The following is a 26,768-nucleotide window of genomic DNA, read 5'->3' as shown; positions in this document are numbered from 1 at the left end:
GCAAAGTGAAGCAAAGCAAAACAGAAGCATGTAAGAGTGAAAGAGGACCAGTTCTGAAGAGGAAGGGGTCAGCAAGAGTAGGAGGTGGACAGACGGACAGGAGCAGGTAAAGGATTGTGGCTATGTTGAAAAGCACATCATGTGCACTTGAAAATGGTGTTAATAAACCATTATGATGCTCGGCTAATATATGCTGGAAAGGAATTAAAATGGGAACTCTCAATTGATCTGAGCAATGGCTTTAATTAACCTCTTAATGGAAGATGAGCTCCGCATACACTCGCTCAGTGTGTGAGAAGTGAAGCCTCATAATGCATCCATCTGAAAAAAGAAGCCTTTCCCCAGTAATTTGCCTAAGGACAGTCGCAAAGCTACAGAGAAAGAACTTCGTCAGTCATCTTGCTATTGAAATACATTACCAGTCAATGGGGCTCTAGGGACATCACTGTGATGTGGGAGAAATACCAAACGCTCTCTGGCCTGGGAGTCACCTCCATCCCCCAACCCCATTCTTGCTGCAATGAGAAGTGGAGACCCCAAGGGTTAAGTGACATACCAATGGCTACAGATCTGAGGACAACTGTTCAGGTGATAGAACGGCTACAAATCCAGACTTTGGAGGTTTGTAGGTAGAATTTGGAGTATGCACCATGTCTGGGTATGTACCATGTCTGACAGATGCATGCTCTTCTACTCTTTGAATCGTATCTCTATATCAAGAACTCCCTGGACATCTGCTGCTATCAGCAATGTCTTTTATGGTGAGTGAGTGAAGTTTCCCATAAGTCAGTGCTGAGGCTTTGTTCAAGGAGGCTGCCTGCTTGAGTATTATATGAGTTCTGTGCTTAAGGATCTACCAGGTTGGATTGGAGTTTTATTTGAAGTTATTATCACATATCTTCATGTGTATTCTATCCAAAGTATGATTAATGTTAGTTGCAATTTGTTTTCTATTATATTTACTATTTAGCTTTGCATCAAAGATATAAATATTTTGTGGTGTAGAGAGCCGTACGGAAAGACATGACAGTAATTTGTCTCTGTTTTCTCTGTCTTGTTGGATTGTATTCTTTTCCTAGCCCTTACCAGGAAGTGTTGGTGAAAGAATGAAGATAAATACTTGTAAAAATTTTGTTGTGATCCACACTCAACAGAGATGCTGTTCGATACATCCAGAAGTTCTTGAATTGAGACATGCTTCCACTTAATGTAAATCTGTAGAGTGAGGTTTGAGTCCCTTGCGTAATGCATGGTTTACATGAGGCTTGAATAGGAACTCTCCTAAACAGAGGGCATAGATGCAGTTGATTAGACAATTTATGGTGTACGGATTAGAAAAAAAACCCACCAGAGTAAGAAAGAGGAATACAGTATTTAAAACTTTTATATCTTAAAAGAGAAGTGGGAAACCATTTAAGTCAAGAAGCTCACATGAGCAGTAGAGTTGGAGGAGGAAAGATGCCCAGAGACAGACAGGTAGGAGGCGGATTCAGTGCAGCTTGTCAGAAGGCAGTGGCCTTGAGAGGGCTGGAAGGTGGTTCACAGGGCAGCTGCACACCCCTTGCCCCTGCAGAAGGCTAGAAAGTGGGTCCTGAGAGAATGTGCTGCACACTCAGAGATTCCCGCCTCCTGGGCAGGACTGTCTGGGTCCTCAGGAAAACACGGTTGAGGATTTCTGCTAGGGTGACTCCAGTTCCCAAAAGAGATCCACAGGCTGAGAAAATACGGACAAGAAAGGGCTAAATGTTGAAGATGCAGGAGGAACTGACACCCAAAGTGCTCATTTCTAAGAAATAAGGAGAAGGGGCAGTGAGATCCTTTAGGTAGGCTCCTGTGTCCATAATACATTTTTTTTATTAAAGTAAGAAAACATTAATAAATATCCCCTAGCATCCCATAAGCAAGCTTCTGTTCACTCAGGCAATGGTGGACTCACAGAGGAAGAAGTGAGAATCTTATTTTCTGAATTTGTGCGACACTAGTTTTTGCATAGAGTAGACTTCTTCTTCCTAGTTCTTGAGTGTCTAAACCTCACCCAATAAAACAAGTGAACCAAGCTTTAAAAACTATTAACAAATATATTTATTGTGGTGGCTTTCTCCCCTACTAGATACACCTTGCTAGCAGTTAGTATCCCTTTAGTTCCAGGTGGACCCTTAAGCAGGTAATGAAATTGTTTTTTTCCCCTCATTAAGAAAGGAACACACACAACTTTGCAAACATGTTCATATTCACCTCACTCTAGTTTTTGTTTTCTATAAAGTCAAAATTTTTTTCTTCTAATAAGTATGTTTTTGCTTTTTGGAAGAAAGTTACAGGTACATGTTTACAGACTTATATAAACCGAGGTGTAGGAGACGATCAACCACACAGTGCCAACACAGATTGGAGACCTGTTCCAGGTGACCACAGCCCTTCGCGGTTCTGGAACGCACAAGATCATCTCCAGCGCTACGATTTCTTCCATAGTTTGCTCTACTCCAGTCCCACACAGTATATTTAACTCTGTTATGCACACTCAGTTTCTCGCAGAAATACAGGATGAGGGCAATAGAAGTAATCTTAAAACATTTGCTTCTGTGACGATAAACTCTAGAATTCCAAATGCCAGGCCCTAGTTCTGAGCGTTCACTAGATCTCCTGGACAAATCCACCCTGTGCTTGGAGCGATGCTTCTCTCCCCTGACCTTTGTTCTGAGGGACACTGCATTTTTGAAGTTGCAGAATTATCTTTTGCTTCTTAAAGACAATTACTCGAAGAATACTTTTTTTTTTAATAGGGAAAAGATGTTTCTTCTCCAGGTGTCATCATTACACTGAGGATAGCTTATAGCTTATTGATAATTATGTACATATTTTCTTGTCTTTTAACAATACACAGAAGCACATAAGATAACCATCTGAAAGCATCCCTTCCTTGAACGTTTGGCTCTTTGCTGTTAACTACGCTTGCATGAAGGATATAGCAACTATTCGGAATGTTGTTTAGACAGAGTGGTAACTGATGTGTTGTCCGTTTGTGGTCCTAATGGCTAGAACACCTGTCCTGGACATCTGGTTGAGACAGCAGCATGATGAGTCTACAGTAACCTCACAGGACCCTCTAGTGTACAGTGCTCACTGATACTGGTTTCTGTTGTTTATCTTGGGCTTTTCTCTTCTGCTGCTGCTGTCGGTCTTTGTTTTCCCGCTGCTCTGGGCTCTCTCTGCTGGACTCCAAACCTTTGCTGTCAGAGCTTGCTTCCTTCCTCTCTTCTTTATTGAGTTTTTTCCGTTTTCTCTCCCTTCCTTTTTTTCCTGAAATAAAAGGAAATTTATTTTAAAACGCTGTGTTCAATCATATTCTCCTTGGTTATTCTAAGTTGTTAAAAAGAGCAGTTCTTCCCCTCCCTCAAGTTATATATTATACTAACAGATAACAATGTACTCAGTGCTTTTGTTAAACCAATAGACATTTTGTGACTAATAAAATTAGGGGATTTATTTATTTATTTTTTCACTCTTTAAAAATATATTTTATTAATTTATTCATATTACATCTCAATTGTTTTTTCTCCTTTATTAATTTATTCTTGTTACATCTCAATGGTTATCCCATCCCTTGTATCCTCCCATTCTTCCCTCCCTCCCATTTTCCCCTTATTCCCCTCCCCTATGACTGTTCCTGAGGGGGATTACCTCCCCCTGTGTATGTTCATAGGGTATCAAGTCTCTTCTTGGTAACCTGCTGTCCTTCCTCTGAGTGCCACCAGGTCTCCCCCTCCAGGGGACATGGTCAAAGGTGAGGCACCAGACTATGTGAGAAAGTAATATCCCACTCTCCACTCTACTGTGGAGAGTGTTCTGTCCACTGGCTAGATCTGGGTAGGGGGTTAAGGTTTACCGCCTGTATTGTCCTTGGCTGGTGCCTGAGCCCAAATCTGCCTATCATAATGTTCTACTTGTAGGCTTCTAGGACCCTCTGGATCCTTCTACTTTGCCATTCTCCCATGCTTCTCTCATATAGAGTCCCACTAGAATGACCTCCCCTCTGTCTCAGTTTCCTGGTAAGTGAAGGCTTTCGTGGGACATGCCCCTTGGGCTAATATGCAGATATAAGTGAGCATATACCATTTGAGTCTTTCTGCTTCTGGGTTAACTCACTCATTATGATCATTTCTAGCTCAATCCATTTATCCACAAGTTTCGAGAATTCCCCTACATCTGACAAAGGTCTAATATCCAAAATATATAAAGAACTCAAGAAATTAAACACCACCAAACCAAATAACCCAATTGAGAAATGGGGCTTGGAACTAAACAGAGAATTCTCAACAGAGGAATATCAAATGGCTGAGAAACACTTAAAGAAATGCTCAACCTCCTTAATCATCAGGGAAATGCAAATCAAAACAACTCTGAGATTCCATCTTACACCCATCAGAATGGCTAAGATCAAAAATTCAAGCGACACCACATGCTGGCAAGGATGTGGGGAGAGAGGAACACTCCTTCATTGCTGGTGGGAATGCAAACTAGTACAACCACTTTGGAAATCTATCTGGTGCTATCTCAGAAAAATGGGAATAGGGCTTCCTTAAGACCCAGCTATTCCACTCCTTGGAGTATACCCAGAAGATGCTCCAGCACACAACAAGAAAATGTGCTCAACCATGTTCATAGCAGCCTTATTCATAATAGCCAGAACATGGAAACAGCCTAAGTGTCCCTCAATAAAAGAATGGATAAAGAAACTGTGGTACATATACACTATGGAATACTATTCAGCTATTAAAAACAAGGAATTCCCGAAATTTATGGATAAATGGATTGAGCTAGAAATGATCATAATGAGTGAGTTAACCCAGAAGCAGAAAGACTCAAATGGTATATACTCACTTATATCTGCATATTAGCCCAAGGGGATTTATTTTTACATGACAGTCACTTATACGCGGTGAATGGAAAACTTCACATGATTTTTTTTTTAACCATCTGAAATCTTCATTAATATGTAAATTTATCTGGTTCATATTTAAAGCACTATTTTACATTCAAATTTACATATTTGCAGTTACATATTTGCAAGCTGTGGTGTTATTTGCATGTTACCTAAGAGAAGAGAATTGATTTGTATAGCAAATATGGAAATAATAGTTCATAATGCATACCAAGATAATTATGCTATATTTTAGCACAAACTGAAATTAATTTGCATTGCAATTTTATTGTGTGCAGAGTGTGTTGAATATGATTGATAATAGTGCTAAGGTATAAGTTAAAAGGACAGAAACTTTTTGTTTTTAATCAACCAAGCAGATACTTCTCAGATGCATGCTGTATTCTGTGGAGACTCTTGACCTTGAACTGGGTTTGTAACATAGTTTTAGTCCAGACTCATACTGTGTGGTAATTTTCCAAGTGAAATCATATAACTATGAAAAAATTTGGTGAGTATTTGGCCAAGATACCAAAATGGATACTTTTTTTTCTATTTATTTAAGAGTAGAAAATTAACTTTTGTCAGGTGAACAACTTTTTTTTACATAAAATTTATGATTTTTATTTTATTTTAAATTTATGATTTTTAAGGACATGGCTTTCATAAGATTCATTAAAATATATGTACCAATAGAAGTTATTTATGGGGCTGGAGAGATGGCTCAGTGGTTAAGAGCACCGTCTGTTCTTCTGAAGGTCCTGAGTTTAATTCCCAGCAACCACTTGGTGGCTCACAACCACCTGTAATGAGATCTGGTGCCTCTTGTGGTGGGCAGGCACCCGTGTGGGCAGACTACCGTGTAAATAATAAATAAATCTTCAAAAAAGAAGTTATTTATACCCAGATCAATTCCAATGAAAGCTTAAAACCAATTATTCTTCGATGTGAGACAAATCTTAAATGTTAACCCCATACTCTCAGCCATGCAAACTTTGAAATATGCCTGCCTACAGTGAGGCACTATGGATGAAATTATTTTGGAAAAAATTATTTGTGTGAGAGAACCAAAATATTTTCGTGACCTGAAACACAGCCTGCAAATACTGAATTCAGTGGCTTGGCTCTTCTTGTCGTATGCTCTGGCTACAGAACTCCAGGGAGTGGTGTTATTGATGCTTCGTATGTATGCTAGGCCACTTCAGTCTCTTGGATTAATGACTTTATGCCATGAATAGCTTTGTCATGAGACTATATTTACAAAACCTTCCATTCAGATCATGAAAACTTGCCTTGTTGAGTTTGACAGAGTACATGTCCAATTTTTGAACGCCAGTAGGACAGTCAATAAAAATGAGAGTCCGGAGGAAGGTGAAACAAATATCAAATTATCTGAGGCATATGGGGTTGGACAAAAACAGTCAAGCATTGCTTCTAAGTGGAACTACTTATCCATTGATGTGTCAATTTCATTTTTCTTTTCACGACTAGATTTTTAAAGACAGACCCCAGGCCCTTTTGTTGGTTTTAATGACCACATTACATACTTGCAGAGCTGACTTGAAAGAGGTAACTAAACAAAAGGACAAAACAAACAAACAAACAAACAAACAAAAAACCAAAAAACAAAACAAAAAAAACCTGAATAGCAAATTTCCCTTCCTGACTATATAGTATAATTTAGTTTCCACAAAGCTTCATAGGCTGAGACTAGGCTAGTTTTCATGCACTGGAGTTTCTTTTCAGGAGGACTTGCAAGCACTAGATGACATACTATCTCTAGTTTGAGGGTCACCTTGAGGGTGTTCAAGTTCAACTCTTTAAAAAAAAAAAAGTCAACAAAAATCACTCCAACGTTCTGCATGAATTACTGACTCAAACAAAATGTTATTTTTATGGAAATTAACCAGAAGTTCAGTGTTTGACATTGTTCTCTTGATGATGGTCCAACATATTACAGCTGTGATCCCAACCATAACTTTTAGAAACATAAGAAATGTATTGTTTCTTTCTCGGTTATGGCTTGATTTATATGGTTTTTTTTTTTTTGGCCACTTGTGGCAACAAATTCAAACTTCCAAAATATTTCTGCTTACTAGCAAACTGATATGATTATTTCTTAAGACAGGCAGAAACATTTTTGGAAGTATCGTGGAGTTCAGTATTATGGCTTTATTATCCAAGAAACAGCTATTTAGTCTAGGCGGTGGGTGAAAAGGGAGGTTCTGCAGCAGCAACAGGAAACTAGCACATTGTACGTTTTTGCTGTCCAATGGAGGATTATTGCACAAGAGAAAAAAAATGAGATTATTCTTTTTCTTCACAGGCCATGTGTTAGTAGTTGGAAATGTTCAGTGTTTTTCTGCATAAATAATATATTTTACTCTTGTCCAAGGAATAAAATAGACATGCCCAGAATGGCTGCAGTCCATTAAAAATCATGTGCAATTTGGGATAATTTTGTAAGGTTTTCATTAAAGGGACTTCTCTTTCTATTGTAGCAACTTGGTGAGTTTTCATTGATGTGGTTAATAGTTATTTTGTGACTCTCTTGCAATTTTGCAAACTAAGCATTTCAATTAAAACAATCTGGTGTGTGTGTGTGTGTGTGTGTGTGTGTGTGTGTGTGTGTGTGTTGCCCTTCACTGAACATGCATGCGTATAGTACTCATGGCTATGTGTAGGTGTGCCTGACTGTAAAATCTTCTAATGATTTTCTTCTTCTCAATGTTTTAGCTATACAGGGGAGGTTTAAGCAGAAATCATCAAAGAGACATTGCTATTTGTAATGGAGTACAATCTCAGCCTGGTAGGATTTTGAATGTCCTCTTTAGAACTCAGGTTAAAATTTAATTGCCATGGTAACCATAGTTTTAAAGGGAACTCCACCCTTGTAAATAGAGTAAGGCTTCTATCATGGCAATGCGTTATTGCAAGAGTGGATTCCTGATGGCAGAACCATTTTGGCCCCAATTCCTCTCTCTGTCTCACACAAACCTACCAGCCTTTCTAACATATACCACACAGCCAGAGAGACCTCATGAGACCCCAGTGCAGCATCCTTAGACTTCTGGCCTCCATGTCCATGTGATAAGTGAGCTCCTATTGTCCATAACATACTCCGTGAAAGTCTTGTAGAAAAATAGAAAATTGGCCAGGAAGGCCCTTGTAGAGAGGCACTTGCTGTGAAGTTTAGAATACCATCCTTAGGGTCAGAGAACACTGCTCAGATTCCAAGTCTAATTCGTAGTCATAACTGCATAACCTTTTGCAAATTTTCTGACAAGCCTGAGGATTAACTGGTACTTCGAGTATAAACAATCCTTTCTTTCTGCTCAACTGTTGAAGGTTGAATAGGATGACTGCAGAGTGCTCTGCATGCTGCCTAACATGGTAGTCTGTGGCAAACAAACGCTTATATTGAGATTACAAAGCACCAGTATGTGGTTAGTCTTCACTTCATGCTGAAGTTGTGCTCTGACCCGAGCCTAAGTGTGAGATATCAAGAAGAGTGGCTACTGTGGTCCCCACGCCTCACTGAGACGGAGCAACCACAAGCTCTTACAGGGACACTCAGGAAGCACTGGACTCAGCTAACAGTCTTGGTGCAATTCCTCAGAGATGTTTAAGCTAAACCTCAGACAACAACAAAGTTTGTCCGGCTGATGAAGAAAGAGGGCAGGGTAGGCAGTGGATGATATGCCAGCATCCGACGGCATGCAAGGACATGCTGACCTGGGGCACTGAAAGTACACTTCCTTGGTTTGATCAGAGTCTATATATAGGACGTTACTGAGGAGTGCTGGCTTCAATCGCCACATTTGGAATTTCTCCCGAAGTGCTAGTGTTACTGAAAACCCTGGAAGGACAACTACCAGAATACCAGGGCATAGCGGAGTTTGGAGATTTAGGTTACATATTTTTGAATTTTAAAAAAACCAACAACCCAGTAACTCTGTATTTTAATATGTGACTTTACAGTTCCCAGTAACTTGTTATACATGATAAAAATCCATAAAGGGAGGATGGCTGGCACTTATAACTCAGTCTCACAGCTTTATACGCTTAAGTTTAATTCTTGTCAGGTTCATACATGTATACAAACATATTTTAGAAATGTCCTTTTCCCACTGCCCTCTCTTAAGAGACTAACATTCAAAAAGAGTGGCTGAAATCTCTATGCCGACAATGAAGCCACACATGACTTAAAGACTTAACACAAATCAGCATCGCGAATGTGACTATATAATAGATAGTGTTGAGAGTGTGAAATCTTTCTCTATTGATGAAAAAACATGTAGTCTTTTACATAAGCACTGTCTAAAATCTTCTATAGATCTGATTCAAAACAAAGATGCCTTTTAAAATGGAGGTTCCTAAACTCTGTCCTTGACAGTATGACTTGGTAGTTGGTCTTTCTTTCTTTCTTTCTTTCTTTCTTTCTTTCTTTCTTTCTTTCTTTCTTTCTTTCTGTCTTTTTTTTTCCCCTTGGTAGTTTTTATAAAGAAACCAGGTACCCATAGTTAACAACTTCAGACCTACTTTATTTCCCCTTTTCTTTCTTTTTCTTTCTCTCTTTCTCTCTCTCTTTCTTTCTTTCTTTCTTTCTTTCTTTTAGCATTTTCTTTTATTCCCAATGATTTTATTTAAAATAGAATTTCATCTCTTTCCTCCTGCCTTTGCTTACTCCAGCCCCTCCCAGAAACCCTCTCTCAAATCCCTTCCAGCTCCCTTTGCCATTCTCAAGTTGATAGCATCCTTTTCTTTATTATTATTACACACATTATGTGTATATATGCACACATACACACAAAACCTTTTGAGTTTATTTTGATATCTGCCACACCTGAAAACTGCATTTAAAGCTGATTTCCTTAAGTATATGCAACCAAAGTTTAATTCAGATCACATGGTTTCTAATGATGTGTTTTTCATAATGGATGTAAACTTGGCAAAGACGTATTAATCCTAGTAATTTGTAAGCACAGTTTTAAGATTAGGTATATTTAGAATAGGAACTGAGATGGAATTTGAAAATTAGTTGCAAATACTCTTTTAAGAAAATGTCAAAAATCTATGACCAAAAAAGAGTAAATATTTACAACTAACTGAGAGCAGAAAATATCTTGAATTACTTTCTTTATACAGTCCATATTATACATTATGTATTAGACATTAAAGTCCCATGTGAAAACCCAAGCCTTAAAGTACATTCAACACTCTTTTAAACATAATGGGAGTATGAAAGAGAGGTATTTTTCCTGGAATCATGAGTGACAAGTACTTAGATTATAAATACCATGTGGTGTTTTGTTTTTGTTTTCTGTTTTTTGTGGTTTTTTGGTACACTTCAAAATGTTTAAGGAGTTTATTTTAAGGAGTTTATTTGTGAAGTTCTTAAAATTGCCATCAGGGGGAGCTGAGGAGCTTTAAGTAGTTCCATGTTTCAAGAAAAACTAGGCTAGATTTTTTTTTCTTTAACAACAACAACAACAACAACAACAAAACCTAAACTTGTGCTCCCCACTCTAGACTGAGAAATGAACATTACAGATTCTATGGCTCCAACCAAATAGCAAAATATCCTTCTAAGAAGATAAAAGTTTGTCCACTATGCCTTTAGTTATAAAATGGAATTCAACCTCAAGCCCATGGCTTTATATGTTAAATGAGAGTCAATCTGACTTGCAGATCTAAATTTGGCCATGTTTTCATGTACAAAGGACACTAATGACAACTTTCATTAGTGTTAGGTAATATGTCAGTGGAGTAGCATTGCAAGGGACGGGGGCTGCTACAGTGTAGAGACTTTTATGCAGTAATTATGATCTGCTGTGTAGATACATAGTTAAAAGGCCTTTGACCTGAGGGCTGTATAAACACAGGACGGCGTGACCCAGTGGTGAAGAACCCAGCTGAAAGTCATCAAGGCCAAATGGCCTTCTCGGCTATATTATTACCCAGTAGAGCTGACTTGAGGAACATACTCAGACCTTTTGCCCTCTTTCACTTGTTTGTCTTATTACTAAAACAGATATATGTATGGCCTCTACTGCCATTCTAAGAAATACAGTACAAGAACAGTTTAAGAGATTAGACATCTTTTATAGACTAATAGGCAGAAACTTAATTTCTTCAATTTGAAATGTAAAGCTATCCAAATTATGTCTTCTGTCAGACTATAGGCAAAGCAGTTCTGTTGCTTTTCTACTTGACTTGTAGAGGTAGAGTGCCTTTGATTAGCAAGTCAGGGAAATTTAACTTGACCTAATACTATGCACTCTACTGAATGCTGTTTAATTAGGGATGGTCTCCTGAAGCCAGGTTGCAGTGACAGCTCTCTGTTCAATGAGATCTGCTAAGATTTAGATTGTGTTTTACCCTCAATTGGAAAAGAAGATTTTAAGAGGTGCCTTCTACTCATGTTGTATTCTTTTCAGAATTCAGAAAGAAGAAAACGCTTAAGGTAAGATCTTACACGTACATTTTAGGAGGCGGAGGCAGATAAATCCAAGTTTCCTAACGCAGCCCTTGGTTCTTGTCCTCTGTGACTTGTCCCGGCTTGCTTCCTCACCCACTTGGCTGGCCTCACACTTCCTCTTCCTGCTCATCTCTGTACCCCACCCCCACCATGTGCCCCCATTCCATTTTCTGATGGCATATACTTGTTAACTGGGAACACAATTTCTAGAAGCCCTTGCCTTGAGTTATAGACTCATGGTAAATCCTCTGGCCACATGGCCTCTTCCTGGCCCCTTCCTCAGTTTTCGAAGCTTTCTCTAGGTGGGGGTACTTTACTTAATGTTTACTTCTGCAGGTGCCCTCTGGCCCCCAGTGAGGATTCCTGCAGCAATCTGGGTGCACAGGGTGAGTGCAGGTCTGGTCTTAAAAGCCTGTGATGCCACCTAGGAAGATCTCCAGTTCAAGGTGAGCCTGAGCAGCTTCTAGAGACCTAAAGAGAGAGCTTGGAGGTCATAGGTAGAGTGCTAGCCTACCAGGTACAAAGGTCAAGAAGCTTCCAGCCCTAACACTGCCAACAATTTTTTTTTTCAAATTTCAGGCAACATTTTTAAAACAGTAAGGATCACCAGACTTCAGTGAACCCTTCCACGAACACATATACTTGTAGTTAAGAATGTTGTGACTGTAAGCTTTTAACGGACATTTTGAAAAAAAAAAAAAGGGTTCCTAAACACAGTTCTCACTGCCTTTATTACCTATTTCAGCTCAACCTCACATATTTTCTCATGGTGAAGCTTAGTTTATATACTAGGCATGATAGGAGACTAGCAAGAACAAATGATCATTAATAACCGCATATTGCAACAAAAGTTATGTTGATGTGTCTTAGTCTGTCTTTCTCCAGTTTCTTCTTTCCCTGAGTCCACCTCTGGCCTTGTGATACTGTGAGCCTAAGCACGACGAAAGTCCACATAACAGAGCTGGCCATTTAAATAAGTCTGTATCGTACACACGGCAGATGGCTTAGACCAAAGGTGACTCTTGGTCTGAGTGGATGCAGCTTGTCCTAATAGCACATCATTTATTCATCTCTAGAACAGTTAGCTAATATGTTAGAACCACAGTTGACTATGAGCGGTAAAACCTCTGATAAGAGGAGATTCTTCAGATTTTAGTCTCCACATAAAGATGTGAATGCCTATAACTCCAAAGTTGGTGGGCAGAGACAGATGGAATTGGCCTAGCTGAAATAGCAAGCTTTATATTAGTGAGAAATACTAACTCGAAATACATACATACATACATACATATACATACATATATGTATACATACATACATATATGTATACATACATATACATACATACATATATGTATACACACACAGGTACATACATTAGAGTTATAGAGAAAGCCACTTCAAAATTTCCTCTAGCTTCCACATGAGTGCACAAGGATGTGCTCTATCACACACGTGCATATTTAACACACACAGACACACATCTACTATCTATTATATTTTCTCTATTCAATTCAGAAACATTATTTGACTATTAAACTGTCATCATAAAATTATTTTAATCCTTTTCAAAATTATGAAATACTTTTGTATTTTCTCATCACCAAAACAGATATAGCCTTTGAAAATCCTACTGAAAGGTGGAACGCACTCCTTTTAGGAACTATTTCATCTTCATGAGCAACATAAACATCAGTGATCACAATGTTTTAGGACCTGTTATATTAATAGTTATTAGGGAAATGTTTGTAATGATAATTTATATTTTACATGAGTGAGCGTTTGCTCTGATATATGTATGTGTGTGTGGTGACTGCAGAGGTCCGAGGAGAGCATCAGATCCCCTGCAACTGGAGTTATAGATGACTGTGAGCCACCATGTGGGTGCTGGGGATGGACGTCAGGTTCTCTGCAAGAGTAAGCGCTCTTCATCACTGAGCTACCTCTCCACTGCCTTTAAGAGCATCTTTTGAGAGATTTCCCTCACTTCTCTCTTGTTTTGGTTCATTATCCACTAAGGAGTCAGAATCTGAAACTGGAATTTTGGTTCATGTCATTACAAAGTTTTCCGTGACCCACACAGAGTTAAGTCAATCCCACCTCCTGAATCTGTTGCCTTGACCCAAGCCTGAGCTCCTTGTTTGCATAAGCCCTAAAGAAACTCTTTACAGCACTGGACATGGCCTAGTAGGATGTCTTCTTGTTGTACCCACTATTAAATGAATTGAAAGAAAAAAATTGGAGAATATACTCAAAGATTTTTCTTAAAGACAGAACTATTGGCAATGTTTAAAAATGTACTCATTTTACAAGTAAGATGAACCTTATTGTATAATATTTTAAGAAACAGGGTAGGGCATGACACTTTATATTAGATATTTTAAATTTAATAATATTTTTATGGACTTATTTCTCTTAAATAGACTGTTATTTGGCTAAATGTTTTGTTGAACTTCTTGATTTTAGTATTTTAAATGTAAGAATTCTTAATTTTGAAATACCTTCTACCACATTAGGTCAGATTACAAAACTCTTGGGTCAAGCACAATAATTTACATGTTGAAATGTTTTTGGTTGGCACATGTCTGAATTAGATGCTGAGTCTTAAACAGTTTCATCTACTGCATAAGCATATATATATATATATATATATATATATATATATATATATAAATTCTGAGAGTCACTTGATGCCAAAAATGTGTTTAAATTCATTCTAGTTTAATTCATTAATTTTCTTGTTCCTTTCTTTGATCATAAAACTCATGCCTATCTTATAAAATATATGTTACAGCCCACTAACAAGTCATTCTTCATAGAATATTTGGCTATTTTATATAGCAGCTATAATCCTGTGATCATTATTTGTAAACAGAAATAAGAATACTTACAGTTCAGAAAGCTGGAGAAGTTTTTTTAATCACTTGAGAATGTATTTTGATCAAGTTTACTCTGAATTCCCTTTGACTGCTCCTTCTATCACCTCTCACTGTACTATTCCTTCACTATTTCATTTATCTTTTTCTTAAAAAAAAAAACAAAACACCAAAAACAGAACAAAACAAAAACTGAAACCCATTGAGTCCACTTAGTGCTGCCAGTGTGTGCCTGGGTGTAGGGCATCTCCTGGAGCCCTGGTAGCCTCCCAAGAGCTCAATTCCTGTGAACAAACAAAGAAACAAAAAAAAACAAAACAAAACAAAACAAAAACAAAAAACCAACCCTCATCCCCTACCTCCCCCCCCCCCCCGCCACTGATTTGCCCTATCCCAGAAGCCATCAGTTGTTAACCTTGCACATGTCCCATGCATGTTGTCATGGTTACCGCAGTCATAGATGCGCAACTGGCCTGCTGTGCCCATGACACGCTGGCTCTGCAGTCTACTATCTCTTACTCTTGCAGTCTCTCCCCTACTCCCTTAGGTGATGACCCTTGAGCCTTGGAAGGAGATGGGGTGTGGACAGATGTCCCTTTGGGGTTGAATACACTGGAGTCTCTTATTCTCTGAACTTTGACCAGTTGTGGGTCTCTGTGTTAACTGTCATTTACCTTAAAATGAATCTTCCCTGATGAGCACTAAGAGATGCCCTAAGCTGTAAGCCATCAGTAGGTGATTTAATGTTATTTCCATCTAGCATAATAATAGCAATAAGTTCTCCCTTAGGACCCACAACCCACCTACCCCGGGGATGCCGGCTTTGTTAGTGGTATCAGGCATGAATTCTGTCTTAATGAAGTATGCCTTAAATTCAGTCAAGACATTACTGATTACTCTCCGTACATGCACACCACTATTGCACCGATGGGCAGTGGCTGAGCACTAACATTTTAATGATCATAGAGATGTAGTTGGCAATATCATTCCTCACTAAAAATTTTCAATTTGGACCGACTTTTCTCAAAACATTAGTAAATATCACCCAAAGGAACTGATCTGTTCATGTCCTTTACGTGTGTGCATGTGTGTGTGTGTGTGTGTGTGTGTGTGTGTGTGTGTACAGTGTCTGTGAAATGACAGAGGAGGATATCAGGTGCTCTATCACAGCACTCTCCAATTTATTCCCTTGGCAGGGTCTCTCACTGAACCTAGAGTTTGAGTGACAGCCGGCAAGTCCTAGGAACTTTCCTGGCTCTGCCATGCTAGCTCTGGGACAACAGCGGGTTTGTGGCCACACACAGTTTTTCACATGAGTGCTGGGGATTTGAAATCAGATCTCCATCCCTGTGCTGCATGAAGTCTTAACAACTGAGACTTCTTCCCAACCCATCATCTTTTTAAATTTCTGTCATAGTTACATTCTGTGCCATTTCCCTTCTCGCTACCCACCCCAGTTTGCATCCTTGATTTGCTGAGAATACATGAAAAACATGTGATGTTTATGACAACTATGGTTGCCCTCAGAATGTGGGAAGCATGGGTGACAGGAGCCCCATGGAAATGCCATGCTCTTCATAAGATGATGTAGAATTTTACACATAGCCCATACAGTCTTCTCATATACTTTAAGCCATCCTGAGATGGATTTAAATGATGATGTTGGCATCTTGGGATTGATACTACCTAATACAATACCCATGGACTATAAATAAACTATTATGCTTACTTGTTTAAAGAATAATGCCAAGATTAAAAGTCTACACATGTTCAGACAGATGAATTTTGATCTGAACTCAGTTGAATTTTCAAAGGCAGAGCTGTGGTTTGAGAGATGATGTAATTCTTTTTAAAATAACTTCAGCAAGTTCTTTCAGTAATTTAAACATTAAAAGCGGAGAAGGGACTCTTAGAAATCTCTATCATGCAGATTCTAAATTTAAAGTACATATATCATATTTAAGATTTCCTATAGAGGTATTTACAATCAGCATATACAATTATCAATCCGGCCACCTACCCAGCAATACCATGAAGTTTGGAAAATTTCTTCTTTAGTTCCTGACTATAATTACTTCCTTTAAAAGAGTTTTAATATTCTTTCTCATGAATTAGTTGGTTTAAATTTTGTGCCAATTTAAAATGGCTTCATCACTAATGAAGAGGAAGGCCTCAAGTACTATCTATATTGCGGATTGCTCTGGAAGCTTACATTTTCAAAAGCAGTTCTTTGTGTATCTTCATTTTCTTGCTCTAAATCTTTCTGAGTTGACTCATGTTTTCCCACCTTCGGCTCAGGGACTAGATTCTAGACAGATGCCTGACAGGCAGACAGGAGAGGGGTCGGGTGGAGGGGGTGGGGATGGGGGTGGCACAGACAGCCCAAATGAAGGCATTCTCTGTTTTCTTCCATATCCAGGACAATAGATTTGGCAAGCTTCTGTTTCTTCTGGTGAACCACTTTTCTGTTTGACCTGTCCAGACAGGCCCCGGACTTTGGCTGTGAGCCAGTCAGCCAGCCTGCTCTTCCTTGTCTAAGATGGCCAATCCAAGTACAAAATAAAGGGATGGGCTGATCTAGCTCACCAAACCCACTTACTCCTCCAGTCCTCCAAGGGGAACGTGATTTCAGACCCTGAAGTCTCTCATCTGTAAAAAGCCTTCTTCTTTCTGCACCCCTTTCTTTATGTGCAACCTTCTTCACTTTTGATACTTTTGTGCCTGAAACATTCCCTGCCTTTCAGGTACTTTTCCCAGTGAGCCATTTCCCCAGCCCTGTGTCAATATTAGACTCTTAATGTATACGGCTTGATATTTTTTTTTGATATAGGGTAGTATATTCATTGTATCTCCTGCAGAGTTCTGAGTAAAAATGCATTTGGTTTTATCCATTTTTCTTCAGCTGCACATGCAAGTCCCACACTATATTCTTCCATGTGTGGAAGAGATGTTCTCAAATCTCTTCATGGTAACTATTGTTTTAAAAGGGAATCTCTAAGCCAAGGGCATTGTCTTCATCTTTGATGAATTATAGCTTTCTAATTAGCAGGAAAGGCCTTTGTTTCCAAAGGCCGAACAGAATGCTACTTGAGAAATTTGCTCCAGCTGGGTAAATTAAAGAACTGAAAGAATTCCAAAAAAAAGAGACTGTTCTCTGGGCATGTATCATTTGATTTTCATTCGGATAAATTTCTACTTGCTCCAAGGATTTGTCTCAGAATTTTGTTCTTCCAAGACAGAAAAGGAAGTGTTGATAGCCACGCTTGGCTCCACCCCACTTCTTCCCTTACTCAAGCTGTCTGTTTCAGTGATTGACAAGGCTGTATGCCTTGCCCTTGCTGACAGGCTGGCGTGATTGATTATATAAGAAATCGTGATATTATTCGCCCCAGCTCATCCTCTTATGCACTACTTCACTCTGCTGTTAATTCTATTTCTACTACAGCCTACTCGGTCTTTTCTTTGAAGTGTTTGCTGTCCTGTGGGGTGGGGCGAGTAACTGTAATCTAGGATGCCATCACGGGGAATAAAAATAACTTCTAAATGCGCACTTTGTGACACTTTTTTTGCTAAACACATTACAGCCTTTTATGGTGGCCAGTTAAAATTTCCAACTATTTATTGATTACATTAAGCTAATTCTGAAATGCTTGCATATTCTTGTCCTTTTTTTTTTCTTTTCTCCTTTTCCTTTGATTCACTGTTCTCTTTGTCCTTTGTCTTTGCTGTATGCCATTTTGAACTCTTGTCATAACTGGTTTGAAGAATGCGCGGGAGCTGTTGGTGTACTACAGTGGTAGGGGTATGCTTGACATTCCCAAAGCCCTGTGTTCTGATCCTAACACCACGGAAACATACAAGCAAGAGTGCTCACAGAAACTTCACTTCAGTGTTTCTAGTTTCACCCTTGTTGCTGTGATAAGACATCCTGTCAAAAAGACAACTTGGGTGAGAAGGGTTTGCTTGGCTCATAATTCCAGACTAAAGCATCACTGCAGGGAAGTCACCGAATTGGATACTTGAGGGAGATGGTCAGTTAAGAGCAGAGAGAAACTTCAGCATGGGTGCATGCTGCTTGCTTGCTCTCTTTGGTTTAGGTTGGTGTCTGGACACTTAGTTCAGATCTTCTACTCCCTACCATCCTGGCACCCCATCCTATCCAGCTGAGGAACTAGTACTGAAAACACTGGATTTCGTTCTTACCACATCGCTTATGTGTTAAGACAATTTTCCCACAGACATGCCCCAGGCTAGCCCAAAAGTAGGCACCTTCGTTGAGTTTCCTTCTCGTTCTAGGATGCGTCAAACAGTAAAAGCTGATCACCCGCAGTCAACATTACCATATTGAACTTTGTGATTACAGGTATTATGTAGGTAAGAGCCTGAGGGCAGAGTTCACCTACGGCAAGGAGTGAATTGTTGCAACAAGTGCTTTTCCTATTCTGTGCAACAGACAAACTCAACATGCCTTCCACATGCATTGCTCCAGCCAGCAAGACGGCTCTTTGTAATTGCTTCAGTAGTGGTTACATAGCGACTTAATTTTCTTAAAATATTTTAGCAGTTGGCTGCTCAGTGATTTATTAGTATTAGTAATGTTTTACTGTATTTTATTTAAAGCTTTCTATCATTCTTTGTCTATCACTCTATTGATGTGTGTCAGGGTGGGTGAGGGTTGGAAGAGTAGACACATGTGTATCAAATGTGCTTGATTGTTTGTGTGTGTGTGTATGCATATATTTATTTATAGGTCTGTTCCAACCGCAGATGGAAAAGTTCTATTTTTTTTGGTGTGGATTTAAAAATATAAATCCCAAGACAGCTGGCTTTTCAATTTAATCTTTGATAACTTTAAATGGAAGTGTTTCCTTTGAAGGGCCATTTCAAAAGTTTGAAACTTCAAGAAATATGTTTCACTGTATCTCCCAGCACCCCTCTTTTGCTTTTTCTAAAATAAGTCTCTAGCCCAGCCTGACCTCTAACTCTCCACATAAATAAGATGACCATGAACTTCTGGTCTTCTCCCTCCACCTCCAGAGCTGTGATTACAGGTATACGATGCTGTACGCAGGCTATGTAGCTCATGGTAGGCGAGCACTCTATCAACTAGTCTGTGCTGCAGACGTCAATGTTTTCTTAGCAACTGTAGTTTGTTAAGTAACAACAGTAAAAATGGAATATGGTTTTGTAATGAACACCTGATTATGGCGAAATAGATCAAAGAATTGCTTTCATTTTGGGAGGGATCACAAACTTCTCTGTATGTTTTGTCCATCACCATTGACACTGTCTATGATATTTCTTTGGTCCCAAACAATATGTTTCCCCCTACTAGTTTTGATTTGCTAAGTATATTGCAATAGATAACCCAACACATCTGTATTTCTTTTTCAACCCATCTAAGTGATATTGGGTTTTGTTTCTATTTTTTTTTATGTTAAGTATAATTACAATAACTGGTGTGGAAGGATTGTGATGAACTTTCCCTATAGAAATTCTCTCTTTGGCTCATCAGTGTTCTAACATGGAATACAACAGCTAGGGCAGATGACGTAGTGGCAGGATGGGCTGAGGATAATGTTGTGAGGTTTCTAGGTGGAGGTTTCTGACCTACTTGCTTGATTTTGTACATAGAGAGAAGCACGTGAAATACATATTACTGTTTCCTTGGTGAGCATCAACTCATTGCTCCAAAACCAGGTGGTAATTCCACTTTTCTTTTTTTTCAAGGGTCGTGCAGTAGCTATTCAATAAATATGTATTGACTAAGTTCAATTAAAAAAACAACAATCTTTTCTTAATTTTGGGGCCATCTTGCAATGAAGAAGGAGCGAGGAAGGGCAGACATTGACATAGAAGCCTTTACTAGTGCATTCTCTTGTGTTTAGAACTCTGCGTTCCAGACACATCATCTGAGTTCTCAGCCAGTTAGACCCTCCAGATACTGGATTCAAGTGGCTACAGTTCACTCAGAGGCATCATGGTCCCAGGAAAATTATTTTAGCTTGTCATGCTGTAGTCAGTTCTTTCTGGGACCAAGGCAATGATTGAATTCCTAGACTGTGGCAAGAAGAGACTCTAGGAAGCCATGTTTCCAGGGAGGTGAGAGGGTATTATATTCCCTCTGATTCTAACATTTTAAAGTCTGGAGGATTCTTAGAGAGTTAAGAGCTTCCAAGTTTTCATGAGGTCGGTCAAGTGGGTTATAGTCCATGTCCCAGCTCCAAGCTGGGTAAATATTTTGTGTTTTGGACCATAAGACACACTTGCCCCACAAAAGTGGGGGAGGGGTAAATTAGGATGGGCTTTATGGTCTGGTTGCTGTTTTTACTCTTTTTTTTTCTTTTACTGCTCTAAAAAGTGTATATGGTCTAAAAAGTCTTATGGTCAGGTACATCTTATAGTCCAAAAAATATGGCATATAACAATTTTTTTTCTGAGATTGGAGAAAAAGAAGGGATCTTGAAGAGCAGCAGAAAAGAGAGGCGAGAGAAGAAAGGAAGGGAGCTTTGATTGTGAAAAGTTAAAGTGTTCTAAAAACAACTTTCACTTGCTGAAATTGTCTTCTACAGCAGGCCTACAAGATGCCTTGGTGTAGTTGGGAATGCAGCCTTATTTTAAAGTCATGAAATATGATCCTGGCTCATCTTGCATCAATTTTAGGGCTTTTATTCTCTTTTGAAGTGGTGCTGCAGAGTTTCAGAAGCCTGAGCTGCCCTTGAGTTTTGAATGACTGTGGCTTTTGTTGAAATCCATTGGATTTTGCTTTCTGTGAGATGCCACCCAAATGAAGGGCTGTAAGATGGTGTGATGAAACTGTCCTCTTCAGAGGGTGCAGCAAGGGCAGCATGGACATGCAGAGTGCAACTAACGGGCAGAGAAAGTCCTGGGAAAGGCTTTAAGTACATGACCTGACGATGAAAGAAAATGTGGCAATCTCTGAAGAGACAGAGCCTTCTGCCTTGCTCAACCTTAGGGAATGTATTTGTTATTTACGTGAGAAAGTTAGAAGTCAAATAAAATGACGTGGGAAATAAGAAGACCTTGCGAAACAGAGACAATGGCTGCGTGTGTTTGTGTGCATATGTGTGTGTGGTGTTTATGGAGGGAGTTCTTCTTCATCTGTTGCCTTACACCTTTGGGACAGGATCTCTCACTGCATCAGGAGTGAGAGTGACAGGTAGCAGGCCTCGGAAATCCTGTCCTTATCTTCCATACTTCTGGGTTACAGGCATGCACGAAGCCATGTACAGCTTTTTACATTTGTGCTGAGATCAAAACTCCTACCCACTGAAGCATCTCTCCAGCACCAGCAATAAAGGCTTTAAAGCATAAACAGCTAGAGATAATCCATGATATGGGGCTTTATTCTCTGAGCACAAAGAACCACTTCCTTGTGTATCTGAAGACTGTGGTGCCGATGGCTGTATAAAAACCCTGCTTTTTGGTAGAGAAATTTTAGGGAGACAGTGTAATGATCCAGAGATGATTAAGATCATCAGGGAGTAAAATCATTAAAGGAAATGGAAGATATGTAGGTTAATCACCCCGATATGCTGGGATTTGGCCGGAGGTAGGGAGAATCACTTTGTCTCCGTTAGATCTTGATGGCCCTTCATCAACCATAGTGTAGAACGCTGTATGCTTGGAGGTTTTTAAGCTCTGGGGGACCTGAGCTAAGGATGCAGTATGTTTTGGGAAGGCTTTACTATATCTCAGCAGGTTGAGGCATGGCTCTGGGAATCTGTCCTAACAAATAAAAACTTATCACATGACTTCTGAAAACAGCAATCACTTTAACATCAATGAACGGCCTCAGCCAAGTTGTACTCCTGCTTCTAACAGCCAGTAACACTCTTACTTATACAGAGAATACTATGGTTTTAAAACCATGGTCGCTAAGTATTTACAATCACCCTTCTCTATATACCTTCCAAAGTGTCTTTCAAAGGTTATTCTTCATGAAATCCCAAGCAGTCATTCCCTTGTATGTGAGGAGAAAGGCAGTAAGAGTGTTTCTGTGATCTCAGACACCAAAGTCACAAAGATCAGAGTCTGAATCCTGCCAACCTATTTAGTCAGTGTCTATCTTTGGGACATGAGCCCTAACTCTAGAGACCTCATCCACAAAAAATATGAAGACACATACTTAAAAAAAAGTATGGCATTAAATGTGAAAAAAAAAATAGTGGGCTAGGTGTCCGGAGATGTGCACTTTGCACTTGGCTGCGTTACTCAACAGCAACGTGACTGAAGGTAAAACACACTGATTCATTTGTCATGTTTGTAGAAGAACAAGTAATATGCAAAAACTAAGAAGTGGAAAAGCACTCAATTGAAAATCTCTAAAGTAATGCTTAGTTATGCTGCTTCTATGAAACCAAAGGAAGTGCATAGATTAAGTCACGTTAAGGAATCGATTGGTCTTGATCTGGCTCTAGTGAAATCTTGGGAGTACTCAATTCATTTAAACTTTCTGGGATAATTCTTAACATTTTCAAGTTCACATGCATTGGTAAAATTATGAAATATTTTAGCACTTTCATGTCTCTTAAATGTGTCACTTATTTGTCACTTATTGTTAAGTGCCTGCCACCTCTTAAGTCTTTTTTTTTTTAAATAAAAAAGCAATTCATTAATATCCTGTGTGTGTTTGCACATGAGAGAACTTGCCCTGCCGTGTGTGTGGCAGTCAGAAGGCAGCAACTTTACTGCCTCTGTTCTTTCTCTCCTTCCAACACAGGGTCCTGGGATCCAACTCAGATTTGCACATCAAGTATTGAACCTCCTCAACTAGATTGTAGTTTTGTTGTTGTTGTTGCAAAAACTGTGTGAGAGAGAGAGAGTGGGGGGAGCATCTATGTTTGTAAGTGCTTCCCTGTGCCTTCTATCTTCCTGTCAGGCTGCCATCTTACAGCACAGATGGCTAGCCTGCTATTGTTGTTGATATCTTGATTTCTTTATGTCTCTGGTGTTGTCCACCTTAACTTCACAATGCATAGAAGACCCTTCATAGACTAGCTGATTTTCTTCTCTTCATTTTTGTTTTTGTAAAGTACCACCTTTTCTTTAATTTGTCATTGCTCCACCCAAATTATCTATCTCCCTACTATTTGCTTATGTGACTTTTGTACTTTGGTAAATGCTACTCAATGGAAAGGTAGTTTTTATTTTTTATTTTTTTAAAAAATTTTCCTTCTCCTTTGTTCCTTTAAAACCAGATCCTCAAGAAAATTTTGGACTTCTAAATACGTATAGGACATATTTGTATCTCCTTTATTGCTAATTTTTTTATATTTTATTAATTTATTCATATTACATCTCAACTGTTATCCCATCCCTTGTATCCTCCCATTACTCCCTCCCTCCCATTTCCCCCTCCCTCCCTTCCCCTATGACTGTGACTGAGGGGGACCTCTTCCCCTTGTATATGCTCATAGGGTATCAAGTCTCTTCTTGGTAGCCTGCTATCCTTCCTCTGAGTCTTTATTGCTAATTTTATTTCTACTCCCTAGGCCAGCCCCAGGGAAAGAATAGCTAGTTTATGTCTGACATGCATCAGTTACATACAGAACATAATAATCAAATGAAAAAAAAAATAGGCAGACAAAATGTACAATACCAGAATAATGAACAGTAACGTGGGGAGTGCTGTCACAAGATGAAATAAAAACTTTTCTGAAATAACACAATCTGATAACAATTCTGTTCATATGCAAATTCCTTTGTACTCAGGCCGTTCTGTGTTCTTTCCTTTTCCCTCATATCTCTCTCTCTCTCTCTCTCTCTCTCTCTCTCTCTCTCTCTCTCTCTCTCTCTCTCTCTCTCTCTTTCTGCACTAGTTGCGGTTTCAGAGACTTTGCTATTGATGATAACATTACCCAGTGGATAAAATGAAGTCCTAGGATCACTGATTACGGAGTAGTTCAATCTCATCCTGCCCCAGTTTGATTCCAGTTCTGTATGAACAGCATAATCCGGTATACACTAGCTAGAGATGGAAGATTGAGTTACATTCAAAACAAAACAAAACAAAACAAAACAAAAAGCCCCCATGTTTGTGGGAAAGCTTTTTGGAATCAGTGGAAAGAGATGGATAATGAAAAAGAGATAGTAATGAAAGGATTTAGCTGAATTTGTCAACAGTGATTATGGTGGACATCCCCACCACGGATGCCCACATCGTCAAAACGACTCACGTCAGTTAGCGTCTGTAGTTTGCTAGAACATTCACCCAGCACCACTAAGAAACTATTCTGCAAATTAGATTCCCTTGCGTTTGAAAGAGACATAAACCGATTTTTTGAAACAACCCTACAGTAGGCAGTAAATTGCTCCCCCGCCCCCCCACCCCCACCCCTCCCCCCCGCCCGCAAAAAGAGGAGGATATCGGCATGTCCTATTCGCGGATTCTACGAACCTGTTACTCTAACTAGATTGCAGATGGAGTTAAAGTTGCTAATTTGCTGACCTTGGCAGAAGAAGATTACCTAGGGTTATTCTGATTGGTCCACTTAACATACTTGGCGGTTCTGTGTCACAGCTTTCCACACACAGTGTACATATTTTCATGTCAATTTCTGGAAAAACTCCTATTAAGCAGAAATCATCTGCACTATATCATCTGCAAGACTGAGACAAAACGAAAGAATGCGAAGGCCTGTGATTCCGTAGGAAGCTTTCCCCCAGCACTTACACAGTGGGTTTACAGAGCGATGAGGGATTTCCTGGAAGTTTCCACCGCTGTTCCAATTCTTCCTATCAGAGTCTCCTGAGGTTGGAAAATTTTGCCCTTTTTAGAGACTTTTTTTTTTTTTTTTTTTTTTTTTTTTTTTGTGAAATGGTAAGGGGTTCTAAGTTAACCAGAAACCAACATAGGAGGCTGCATTACGTCAGAGCTGCATGTTTAATCTGCCTCCGTAGAAATGATCAAGAAAATTCACATGACATCAGAGCTGCCTGTTTAGCCTACCTCCATAGAAATGTCCAAGAAAAGTCACATGTGAGAAGATACAGGTCCTGCTCAACAACATCTTCATACTTTTAATTCATCATTTAAAGAAACACTGGTAGACCTCTAGAAGAATATATATTTCAAATATCTACATATTATATTTATCAATGTTCACTCTAATCTAAGGCAGTACATTTATATTATATTGCCTTAGTCCAACATATTTTCCTTAGAAAACCTAACCACTATTTGTTCTGACTTGTAACCAGAAACATTTATATGTAGCACAGAGAAGGTTTCTATTTTTCAGAATGTCAATTACTTAAGGAAAATCATTGTAGAGGAACCTAAAGCTATTTTTATCCAAAAGTTAAATATTTTATTAACATTTGTGATTTATTCAGTGATTCTAAAAATTGAACCCAAGGTAAATCTAATGTATGACATATATTCTGGTTGTTAAGAAATAGAATCTTTTGTGACTTATTTAATTTATATATATGATATATTTTACATATATATTAATTAGGGATTTGATGGCATGTATGTCTGTGTACCCAAGGAGGCCAGATGATGACACTGGATTCCCTTGAACTGTCTAGTTCTGAGCAGCCATGTGAGGTCTGGGAGTCAAAACAAGGTCATCTGAAAGAACAGCTAGTGCTTATAACCGCTGAGCAATCCCTCCAGCATGTTTGATAAGAATTGTAAAAGAAACTATCTATGAAGCTTAAAGGACCTCAAAGACTTGTATAGGGTAGTATTATTCTTTGTCTTGCTCAGTGCTTCCCCATAAAAAGCAATATCTAGTACATCATTAAGAATCTCTACTGGGAGATATAACAGTTAACTCTCCTGTATTTTAATTTATGTTATCATTTACTCACAGGGCTCCTTGTCCAAGAACCACAGCCAAGTATCTATCTATTAACACCTAATAGATAACTAGATTCATTTCTCATTAATTTCTGAAATTCATATACTTCCAGGCAAACTGTGTCCCACAGACTATGTATGAATTCTAATTGATAAAAGCTGTTTCACCATTCTTGTCTTGAAAAAAAAAATACAAACTCAGTAACAAACATAGAACCTTAAGTCTACTATTTGGCTCTAACTTCCTTCTCTGGATAGCATTACAACTGACTTTTGAGGAAAAACAAACAGATGTGTAAAAAAAAAAAAGGTTTGGCTTCTTATAGGTTCTCTCCTTTGTTTTTAGCTCTTTTTCTCGGGTTATACAAAGAGATGAAGTAAACACAAATCCTTTGGACTGATATTTTTTACACTTTACTTCTTCCACTATTTTTCTTTTAACTCTGCTCTGACTATTCACTCCTATGGCTTGTGATATATCATCCTCATATATTGTTATTAATATATACAATACAGAATAAGCTAATGTGGTCAGCCCTTACTACTGGGGCCAATCTCAACTCTGTTCCAATCACCTCTGCATTTGTGATATGTTCTTGAGAGGGCCTTGCCTAACCTGCTGCCTCAAGGTAACCTTGTCTCATATGGTCAACAGTTTTCTTC

At 38.9% G+C, this 26,768-nt stretch overlaps 1 protein-coding gene across 1 annotated transcript in view; it reads right to left on the bottom strand.

Annotated features, from left to right (window-relative positions):
• Positions 1-2,064: 2,064 nt before the first annotated feature.
• RSPO3 (R-spondin 3) overlaps positions 2,065-26,768 on the bottom strand; it is an 84,349-nt gene continuing 59,645 nt past the window's right edge. The window contains exon 5 of the mRNA XM_084775824.1: positions 2,065-3,297. Within this exon, the coding sequence (XP_084631950.1) occupies positions 3,104-3,297 (194 nt within the window). The 3' untranslated portion in view covers positions 2,065-3,103. The remainder of the gene's footprint in view (positions 3,298-26,768) is intronic.

Source organism: Acomys minous (genome assembly GCF_964271855.1).
Source record: "Acomys minous genome assembly, chromosome: 3".
Taxonomy (NCBI): Eukaryota; Metazoa; Chordata; class Mammalia; order Rodentia; family Muridae; genus Acomys; species Acomys minous.
The sequence above is the reverse complement of the archived record's forward strand: the minus strand, read 5'-3'. Positions and strand labels throughout refer to the sequence as shown.